This window comes from Mytilus galloprovincialis, chromosome 4 (assembly GCF_965363235.1).
Source record: "Mytilus galloprovincialis chromosome 4, xbMytGall1.hap1.1, whole genome shotgun sequence".
In the NCBI taxonomy this organism is placed as follows: domain Eukaryota; kingdom Metazoa; phylum Mollusca; class Bivalvia; order Mytilida; family Mytilidae; genus Mytilus; species Mytilus galloprovincialis.
Genome location: NC_134841.1, coordinates 5,992,759 through 6,004,594, shown reverse-complemented (window position 1 = coordinate 6,004,594; position 11,836 = coordinate 5,992,759). Strand labels below are relative to the sequence as shown.

Below are 11,836 nucleotides of genomic sequence, written 5' to 3'. Positions count from 1 at the left end.
TCACTAAGCATTATTGATGAACAAAGAATTTACCGACACCTTATCCAATAAATACATTACATTAAGAATATTAAAAGCCCAATGAATATATACATATTTTGTGTATTCTAATTATTATTTTCATTCAATGATTTTCATGCATTTATCTTGAATATGACCAATCATGTGTATGACAATATGTTATTTTCAGTTGCAAATGATTTTCAATATACAGAAAATGATTTTCAATATACATTTGCAATAGCCATTTAAGAAGACAAAAAAATACCAACCCATTACTTTGATACACGAATATTATATTTCCCCATTATGTCCAAATTTCATTATTATTGGCTTTCATCAGATAACTCAGAGAAATATCCTGCTTCAATAGGATGCCAATCAGTATCATCTCACAATGAAACAAGATATATATAGTCCAGTTTCTCAATCAAAAGATGCACACGGAAAACGAAAGAGAGAGTAAGATTAAACATGTCTGGATTCCTCAAACACCAATCAAAAATAGTCCAGCAGTGATTTTATTTCTCTATATTACATATGAGCTGTCTGATAAAACTTCTTTATGCAAGTGTATGAATGCTTTAACATGTATAAACTGATTAATTTGGGAACATACAAATAAGAAATAAAAGATGAACTTTCTTCTGTTTTGTAGATTTTCCTACAACAGTTACATTTTTAAACATTTACACACTGTCCACATGTATTTTATCAACCAGAAATAGGTCAACAGATGTATTGGTATTCATTTGTCCATATGGTCAATTTTTATCAGACGCAGCTCATATCATCATGATTGAAAGTGTAATGCTCTATGTGGTAAAACATTCTGTAATACCAGTGTTTTGGATGAAATCGAATGATGTTTACAATGTTTAATGGACAAAAATGGTCTTCTTATAGTTGCAGTGCTTAATTGTGACCAAACAACGAATCTTTACATTAAAAACAGCCTTCTTTAACTTTTGGTGAAGCTAACTAAATATTAAGCGGTGAGATTATTTCTATCTTTATTCTTTGGTATACCCCTAATTCTATTTCTTTTAGCAGCCTTTCCTTAACACTAAACCTACCCCCAACAAAAACCTTACTAATCCCAAAGTCTAACCTTAACCAAAACCCTATAGTACTGTGTTGCCTAAAGTAAAAGAAGGCCATTTATACATGTGCATGGTGAGCAATATAATCAATATATTTGAGCAACTAATCATATTTTAGGACATTTCATAATTGAAAAATAAAATGTACAATATATTTATTAACAATTACAAAGATTTTTTTTTATTACATGTATTTTCATTTGATGGAAAAATACATAAAATGGAACACTTATACAAGCATGATTTACAAAATGTATACTAAAACAATAGATTGACAATATGTTGGTCACACTAAACAATTTTCTCCTATGGCACCTAAAATAAGGATGGTATGCTGGTCATACTTTTTTCTGTATTAAGTTTTTTTATACCGTTAAATTTCATTTTTATTGAATTAAATTTTTTTCCCCTAATATACCAAATAAATAATAAAGGAGAAAGATAAGGTGATATCCAAACACAACAATTAATGCTAGAACTCTAACATTTACAAGTGATGTCCTCACTGTCAGGCATCTAGAACTCTAACATTTACAAGTGATGTCCTCATTGTCAGGCATCTAGAACTCTAACATTTACAAGTGATGTCCTCATTGTCAGGCATCTAGAACTCTAACATCTACAAGTGATGTCCTCATTGTCAGGCATCTAGAACTCTAACATTTACAAGTGATGTCCTCATTGTCAGGCATCTAGAACTCTAACATTTACAAGTGATGTCCTCATTGTCAGGCATCTAGAACTCTAACATTTACAAGTGATGTCCTCATTGTCAGGCATCTAGAACTCTAACATTTACAAGTGATGTCCTCATTGTCAGGCATCTAGAACTCTGACATTTACAAGTGATGTCCTCATTGTCAGGCATCATACCTTATACTATAAATTCACAAAAATTGCTATGGTTTCAGTGTAAAAAAAAAACCTAAAAATTTGCTTTTAAAATTTTGATAAATTATATGTTAGTATCATTTTACTATAAATCTTAACAAAAAAACACATTTTGAGGTACAATTATCTCAATGTTTTTTAACGTGAGGACAATTCATGCTTTGCAAATTCAAGAGAGGGCACACGCCCCTCCCTAAATCCACCCCTGATAATTTCCTTTTTGCATTGCAGTTTAAAGATTTGTTTCTTTTGGCAACAAGATATAAGGTCAGGAGGACAATGTATCACATAGGTAAACCATAAAGTATTTTACTTTAACAAAATATGGATTTTCTAAAACTATTAAAAAAAAATTAATTAAAATGCTTGTGAGCACTGAAGGAGAAAGATTGCTTTAATTGTGTAAGGTGAAATTAACACATAACATTCAACTGCAATGACACACATTTAGGAAATATTTTTAAAATTGAGTTATATTTCTTTGTTTTTATTTGTAGACTTATCTTTTTCTTTTTTTTTTTTTTGAATAGATTGATTAATTCACCATGCACAACTTATGAAATTTTTAATAGGATAATTTTCTTGACAAGTATAGTTTTACGCATGCACATAATTTTGTAACTTGGAATATCTGAGTTTATATCATACATACAATGGCTTGACATAGACATGCATTTAATCTAAGAATGTTGCCCTAACTGCACTATAAATTGTTTTAACTCTCATAGGTGTAGATCCATGATGCTGGTTAGGTATAGCTTACAAGCCAGAGATATAAGGGTTTTTAATGCATTTAATTAACTTTATACATCTAATGTTGGAAGAACAGCATTATTACTATTCATATACCTAAAGTCATAATAGTATAGGCTTGCAAGTGAGACCAAAAATTAGCGATTCTGAAATATCTGATGATTACTCATTAATGGTTGTCTTTATCTCTAGAGTTGCTAGAAACTTATAACTTCATCATTCATGTGTTAAGATGGGATTAACTAAAATGGGCACATCATGTATTCATTCATTTACACATGGGATATTAACCTACAATTCAACCAATGAAACAATGAACCTAGAGTTCATATGAGCCTAGAGTTCATTTGTGTTTGTTGGATACTCAATAAAAGAAATCATACTGGGTAAAAAGTCTAATTCAAACAGAAAATAATTTAGACGGAAATAAAAATTGATAACATCATGAACAAAGAGATATAAAAGTTTCCACTCCATTAATGAGAAAATCATACAATTTATAAATGGCTTTTAAAAAACCTTATTGATCTTTAAATATGTAGCTAAACTGCAAGGTAGAAAAAAATAATCATTTAAATTAATTCCTAAAAAATATTTACAATTGATAATCTATACCTATATTTCAAATATGGCAGTATTTCATGATTAAGATTTTTAAACGAACTGGAATTTTCTCTATACTTTCTTTCATATTTTTGTCATTTTATTTTATTGGGGAGGGGTGAAGGAGAGGAATCCATATTCTCTGCTCCTCCGAATCTATTCCTTGTTCAGTAACCCTAATGGATTATCCTTTTCCTTTCTTTAAATTTCTTAATAAGAGGAAAGAATACACATTATACCAGGTGCTCCGCAGGGCGCAGCTTTATACGACCGCAGAGATCGAACCCTGAACAGTTGGGGCAAGTATGGACAAAACATTCTAGCGTGATACAGCTCTGAATTTGGATTGTGATCAAATTTTTGACATTACATGGTTTTTTTTTTACACAAAACAAATGTCAAGATTTTACAAATTTTACAATTAAAGATTTCTTCTTCAAACTTTTTAAATCTAAAATTAAATAGTTGACACAGCATAGGTTTCTGACACAGAATGAATGTGGTCTAATGAACTTAAAAGTTTGTTTTTGCCTTTTAGCAATTCACTATGCTGTTGAATATTAATCCTCTCAAAAAAATGTTTGAAGAAATTTTCTTTTTATTTATGAAATCTGAAATGAGAAAAATTTAACCCCCCCTTTTTTCACATCCCCGTTTCCTTTTTTCCAAAACTGATATCAATTCAAATTTCTAATGGAGTTTGCAACAATAACTACTCTTTTAAATACATCATAAAATATTAAAATGTAAAATAAAGTGCTTGTTATCACTGAATGGTAAAGATTGGTTGGTAGTAAAAGTGAATATACATTGTTTATTGTATAAAACAATAAAAAAAACTTCATCAGCAACATTTTATATTGGCAAATTTCCAATGAAGTTATTTACATAAAGTAATGGGCAAATAAAAATAGAAAATGACATCATAGTCATGTCTGGCAAATGTCCAACATACATTATCTAAAAACATTTTAGATAAGATAAGGAAATAAGATGTAAAAAAACTGCTTGTTATCACTGAATGGTAAAGATTATTTTAATTTATCAGTTGGTAGTAAAAAGTGAATATACATTGTATAATTGTATATAACAAAGATTTAAGTTGATTCTGGACAAAGAAAGATAACTCCAATTAAAAAAAAATCTTGCTATTGCACAATATTTTGCAATTAGATATTTCTTGCTTACTATTCTGGACAAAGAAAGATAACTCTAATTATAACAAAAATTTGCTATTTCACAATATTGTGCAATTTGATATTTCTTGCCATTGCGCAATTGAAAAGACTTGCTATTGCACAATACTTAATATAATAATTTTAGATCCTGACTTGGACCAACTTGAAAACTGGGCCCATAATAAAAAATCTAAGTACATTTTTGGATTCAGAATATCAAAGAACCCCAAGATTTCAATTTTTGTTAAAATCAGACTAAGTTTAATTTTGGACCCTTTGGACTTTAGTGTAGACCAATTTGAAAACAGGACCAAAAATGAAGAATCTACATACACAGTTAGATTTGGTATATCAAAGAACCCCATTTATTCAATTTTTGATGAAATCAAACAAAGTTTAATTTTGGACCCCGATTTGGACCAACTTGAAAACTGGGCCTATAATCAAGAATCTAAGTACATTTTAAGATTCAGCATATCAAAGAACCTAACTGATTAATTTTTTGTCAAAATCAAACTAAGTTTAATTTTGGACCCTTTGGACCTTAATGTAGACCAATTTGAAAACAGACCAAAAGTTAAGAATCTACATACACAGTCATGACAGTTAGATTCGGCATATCAAAGAACCCCAATTATTCAATTTTGATGAAATCAAACAAAGTTTAATTTTGGACCCTTTGGGCCCCTTATTCTGTTGGGACCAAAACTCCCAAAATCAATACCAACCTTCCTTTTATGGTCATAAACCTTGTGTTTAAATTTCATAGATTTCTATTTACTTATACTAACGTTATGGTGCGAAAACCAAGAAAAATGCTTATTTGGGTCCCTTTTTGGCCCCTAATTCCTAAACTGTTGGGACCTAAACTCCCAAAATCAATACCAACCTTCCTTTTGTAGTCATTAACATTGTGTTTAAATTTCATTGATTTCTATTTACTTAAACTAAAGTTATTGTGCGAAAACCAAGAATAATGCTTATTTGGGCCCTTTTTTGGCCCCTAATTCCTAAACTGTTGAAACCTAAACTCCCAAAATCAATCCCAACCGTTCTTTTGTGGTCATAAACCTTGTGTCAAAATTTCATAGATTTCTATTAACTTAAACTAAAGTTATTGTGCGAAAACCAAGAAAATGCTTATTTGGGCCCTTTTTGGCCCCTAATTCCTAAAATGTTGGGACCAAAACTCCCAAAATCAATACCAACCTTCCTTTTGTGGTCATAAACCTTGTGTTAAAATTTCATAGATTTCCATTCACTTTTACTAAAGTTAGAGTGCGAAAACTAAAAGTATTCGGACGCCGGACGACGACGACGACGACGACGACGACGACGACGACGCCAACGTGATAGCAATATACGACGAAAAATTTTTCAAATTTTGCGGTCGTATAAAAATGATCCCATGGTAGAAAACAATCTACTTTTACTAGCACTTTAATTTCTGTTCTACATGTTCTATATACATATATCTATATCTAGATATTTACAGTACATATTTTACTAAAACTTTCACTTCAATATTGTATTTAAAATACAATTTGTTTAAAAACACCGGATTTGCACAAAATTGTCAACAAGCTGATTATCTATCCTCTATAAAACAAGTCTAATAAATAATGTCTATAAATAGTAACAATGTTGATAGAATTCAAAGACAAGTAACAAAGCATCTCTGATGTTATTCTACATACATAATTAAAAATCTGTTATATATGGTCAATTCTTACATAATATGGCAAAACAAAACAAAACGGTGAAAAGCATATAAAGCAATCACCATGGAAATAATAAACTTGATAATATATATACCATTAACTATTTATTTTTTATGACAACCAAGACATGTCAGGTGTTTTAAAGATTTCAGGATACATTAGTTGTATATCACACATAATTAGGAGCTGTCGTCTGCAAAATCATAAAATAAACACCTTAAAAGTACATAAACTGTTCTGAGGAAAATGATTAGACTTCAAGACAGCCTTGATTGATTTTTTCAGCTGTGTTTTATCTTATAGATTAATAAACAGCTGCAGGTAAGTTTGGAAAGTTTGACCGTTAAATTTTTTTACTTTGGTCTCCAAAATAAGGTAAAATAAAAAGATTTTAGCTAATGAGTGAGATGATAAAAACATTCAACACCTAATAAAAAGAACTGTGTGTTAACCAGTTATTACATTCTTTTTAGTTTGCTTTCTTATATGTTTTGATACATTAAAAGAGGCGCGAAAGATTACTTAACCTAGCATACATTCAAGTTAGTACTGTTTACATCACAGTACTAGTTGGGGTCATCTTTGCAGTCAATGTTTTAGTAATATTGATTTTAGTCAATAAACACAATAATTCAACGTTTAGGAAGTAAAAAAACTATATGTTTACCTGTAAATGTTTAATTGCAGGTATAGGACAATAATCAAACGTTTTAAAAGAATATCAAATTGATTTGTAATGGTTGAACTATGCTTTTCTCTCTGTTTCTGATTTTTATATTTACCTACAATGTATGAATATTATATATATATATATCCTTTTCATTTTCAATCTTCAATCTTTTGGTAGCTTATAAAATGATGCATGATTTGTTAGAATGTTAAAAAAAACCCACCCAAAGTAATCTTGTGAACAGTAAATGGGACAAGGACTTTTGGCCAGCCATAGTCTAATTTATCATAACAATGTTCCATTAGAAAAAAATAGCAAATCACAAATAATTTTACGGAGGCCAATTTATAAAAAATAACATATAATGATAGAATTCCTTCTGTCACTGTATAAAATTTATACCTATATCATATAAAATGCAAAATATAAATTAAAAGGAAAGTTGATAAGGTTCAATAGTTTATTTATATGTTTATATGACTCTCAAGGATGATACCATAGTATCAGTGTTAATCTATTGATAGCAGTAAAAAGTGAGACTACTGTAAGTAACTAATCAAGATCACAAGTTAGTGCTACTCACAAACAAACCCCCCAAAACAATGGCATCAGGACCTAGACACCACATCTGGGTTTTTTTTTATATTAAATCCTGGAATTGAGCTCAAGCATATTGAGGAGGAAGAAACTGCTAAAAAAGGTCAGGTGTGGATCAAGGATTTGAGGTAGGGTGAGGGAAACTAATGTTGTTTTATATGTCAATATTTTTCTGATTTTAGAGAGGTGTACGTCTGCTCCTTTCATCTTGCCTCTGTCAGTTATGTTACTTGTCAAGTTACACCTGATTTAATCTTATCAATTTATATTGTGGTTAAGGTTAAGGACTTGCAAAACATATGAAATCTTCCCTTTCCTTTCCTCTTAATGTAAGGTGAAAGTTTAAAAAAAATAACACTACATATTACTGTACTTGCATGCCTAAATGATATTATTGGAAAATCCATGATATATGGTATATTGCACTTAAAATAAAAAATTAAAAAAAAACTTTAATCCCAAATATCATGAAAATATGAAAAAGATTAATGAAATAGAATTGATAGATCCAGTTTTAGACATGAGTGAATTTCATGTTGCTTCAATGTAAAGTGCAAGCTCCATTGATCTTACATAAATCACCCGCCCACTCTATGCTTTTAATTTTTCTGCACTCAAATGATATATAACTACAATAAAAATAAAACCTATGATTCACTTGAATGAGCAAGTTAATCTGTATGATGTTCATTTTCCTATAATCTAATATTAACAAGATACAATCTGAGTGGGTTAGAACAAACAAATATGTAACAATTTTAATCATTTCCAGTACAGATGTACTTAAGATATAAATATTTACAAAGGCTATAAGCATTACAAGTACATTTCATAATGTGCAAACAGTGTGTCACCTACATAAATGAACAGATAACGGTCCAACCTAAATTAAGTGTTATCCGTGACACCCACCTAAACAATTTCCTAATTCTTAAAATGTTCAATGAAACAAAGCATAAAGGACATGTTACATTTTTTTTAATTGACATCACTTACTAGCATTTAATAAAAAACATAATTTCCTGAACTAGTATTTTAGGTCAATTTGTTTAAAGTACAGATCCTGTTCAGTCCAAGCTTTGCATACAAGGCCTTAAATGACTTTAAAGTAAACCAGAAGTTAAAAATGTAAGCTGATATAAGTCTGTGATTTAAAGACTTGCATTTGAAAACATTGCCTTTATTATGTATACCAGTACTGCTTAATTTTTGTCCAGTAGCTTCCATACAAAGTATACACTTAATGAAAAAAACATTTTACCAATATGGTAGTTCAACAAAGGCTTTTTAAATCTTTAACAATTAAAAAATATTCTTTAACAAAAAAAAACCCCAAACATTTGTCATGTTTTAGTATTTAGAAACTGGCAAATGGCAAGTCTAATTCTTCTTGACACTGTCTACTCCTATCAACTACATTACAAGCATATTGATTGTCAAAGAACATTATGAGCAAAATGGAAAAAAAGATGTATAAATGTTGTTTTCATGGTAAGAACTGGTCAATGTAGAGGATCTTCTAAAATTGTTGATGTGATCATAACTTGGCATATCATTTCAAAAAGTTTACATATTGATGAATGCGTTTCAAGTTGATGTGCCCACAGTTTTAATGAAAATCTTTTTAAACCTATAAATTTAACCTGGAACAGACAGTTGGACAGACAAGTGAAAGAATGGACAGATTGACAGACACAAAGACAGGATATGTCCCACTTACCAACCTATTACATTATGGTATGTGAGGAAATATGTCATTAGTTTGTGTATATACAGAGTATACTAAATAACTAAGGAATGATTATAACATCAATAACAACAAGCATATAAATATCAATAACTTCATTTTAAGGAATGATTAAAAAATAGACTCAATTAAACATGTCAAATGGACTCAAAAAAATGAATAGGCTTTACTTTATATCTCACTGTGATGTATATATATGTAAAGAAAGGAAATAATTAAAGTGCAACAAAGCTATACACTAACTGCGGATAAAATGTTCTGGTACAGACTGAGGACATGAAGTGTGATAAAATTTCAGTTCTTAACAGGCTCTTAGTTTATAACTTTGTTTTACTGAATACATAATTGCAAGAGCTCAAATTTCATCCAGAATTCTGATAAATTTTTTTATTTACATGCACCACTATAAAAATAAGGAGATGTGGTATGATTTCCAATGAGACAACTATCAATATAGACAACCTTATATATGTTATATACATAGACATCTGGGACTTTTAAATCAATAATTAGGCATTAGTGATGTCATTAATATTCTATGAACCTTAATACATACAGCCTACAACAGCTCAAGATAGGTTCAAAATTTCCAGCATTAATGGTTCTATCTTAGATGTCTGAACCTGAAGAATTATTTTAGCATGATCACTGCCAATCTTCTTTAATTCTTGAATTTTACGTAGAAACACAGGAAAATAAATTTGAGCATACTCAAAAGAGATCTTATACTCAAGATAGCTCTTAAGTAATACAATGTATCTGTTTTGTATATCAGAGACCAATTGTAAATTCTTTAATCCCACACTTTCAGGATTAAAAACAATGATGGATTGGATTATTGCAAACACAGTAATATCTTCTTTACATGTTTTCTTCATCTCACGGCTAAAGTTCGTGTGAGTTTCATACAGGTCAGAATAGCCTGTAATATCTTTTAAAACTTTGGCTGGTATAAGTCCAGTCAATGTTCGCCATCCTTCTTGTTCCACGTCAAAGAAGTAAACAGAGCGTAACATTAACGACTGTAAAACACAGGATTTCAGTGCAGTTATCTGATCTTCTTGACTCAACTCTTTAAAATCCTCCATTAATTTAACAAACTGTATCAACCTTCTAACCGCTTGTTCTGACGTATTGACCAGATCGTTTGAATCTGTATAACTCTCAGAGGTTAAATTTTCACAGTGATAATTTGCCATTGTTGCAGCATATCCATTTGTTAAGTGCTCACACAGTTCTGCCTCCCTCTTTGACAACACACGACATAACTTTTTCTCAATATCAAGTGCATCTATATCTATAGCAGGTGTGACCACTGTACTTGTTATGTCAATCATGCCGTCTGGTGAGGGGGTACAATGACCTGAGGTACTAGTAGCATACTGACATGATTGATCCGGTTCTTGCTCCATTGGTTCGGTTTTTATTAATGTTGTCAGCGATTCAACACTTTCTTTTCTCTTTTGGCGATTATGCATCACTTTTGCCATTCTCATTTTTCTTTCATTATCATCTACAATAATCAAAGTATCAAATTAATATAACAGTTCCAAAGTTCTCTCACTTTACCTTCTAGTTGTGGTCATGTAACTTCTGAATAGGTGTCTGCAGTGACACCTTTACTAAATAAGAGTTTTAATCATGAACAACCCACACTCCTCCCTCCCTATCAAATTGTTATCCCCTCATCATACATGCATGAATTATTTAAAGGACAAACTCACTTTATCATGAATACTTGAATAACTCAATTCCTAAAAACTAAAACAAAAGGCTAAGATCAAGACTCAGCAGAACATGCTTTATAATTTTCAAACATTAATAGACCTTATCACTATTTGGTAACCAGCAACAGTTAACTTGAATATTTCTGACACTGACTAGAACTATATACAATGATAGACATCATACAACAATCACTTCCTTTGACATATTCTCTTGTGATATCATCAATGATCATATAATGTATATATTTACCATGTTTACTGCTCACTGAAAATATAACATTACCAATGGAACAAGATTCAAGTCTCTTTATCTCTAGAGAAGGGGAGGAGGGCTTTAGGTAGTGATTTGTACCCAAAGTCAACGTTTTCAAAAGCATACTCTTAAGAAATTATGCAAAACTTGTGTGTGTCTTTTCAAAATAAAAATGAACTGTTGACACAGAGGAATTTGTGACACCTGTATATAATTCTGTTTTAATTATAATTAATGGTTCATCTTAAACAGAATAATGGGAGTTGTTCAAGAAGACAAAGACCTATAATTGTTAACATCTACAGCATTTGGTCTCCAGTGGAAAGTTGGCAATCACATCTCTTCTTCTAATTTGTCATTTATCACAAACTATAACATTAAAACTATGCAAGAGTCAAATGACAATAACTAAGGTGGAGTGGTCAAATTTATCTCCACAGATATGAGATGTGCAAAGACAAGTTTATACCAAATATCATTGACTTAACATAAGTGTTTTCCTTTAACTGACCTTATCAGCAAATTAATTCATTATTGACATCTCAAATGCTGGAAACAGCATTCACTAAAGTCCCAGACCCACTAGACCATGA

General features: G+C 30.5%; 1 protein-coding gene and 1 long non-coding RNA gene across 2 annotated transcripts in view; both read right to left on the bottom strand.

The window, feature by feature from the left end:
- Positions 1-5,937: 5,937 nt before the first annotated feature.
- Positions 5,938-11,836, bottom strand: part of LOC143071209 (uncharacterized) — a 195,278-nt gene continuing 189,379 nt past the window's right edge. Inside the window, exon 2 of the long non-coding RNA XR_012976820.1 lies at positions 5,938-7,888. This is a non-coding gene — a long non-coding RNA (uncharacterized LOC143071209). The remainder of the gene's footprint in view (positions 7,889-11,836) is intronic.
- Positions 6,639-11,836, bottom strand: part of LOC143071208 (thyroid hormone receptor beta-A-like) — a 34,010-nt gene continuing 28,812 nt past the window's right edge. Inside the window, exon 4 of the mRNA XM_076245376.1 lies at positions 6,639-10,776. Within this exon, the coding sequence (XP_076101491.1) occupies positions 9,833-10,776 (944 nt within the window). The 3' untranslated portion in view covers positions 6,639-9,832. The remainder of the gene's footprint in view (positions 10,777-11,836) is intronic.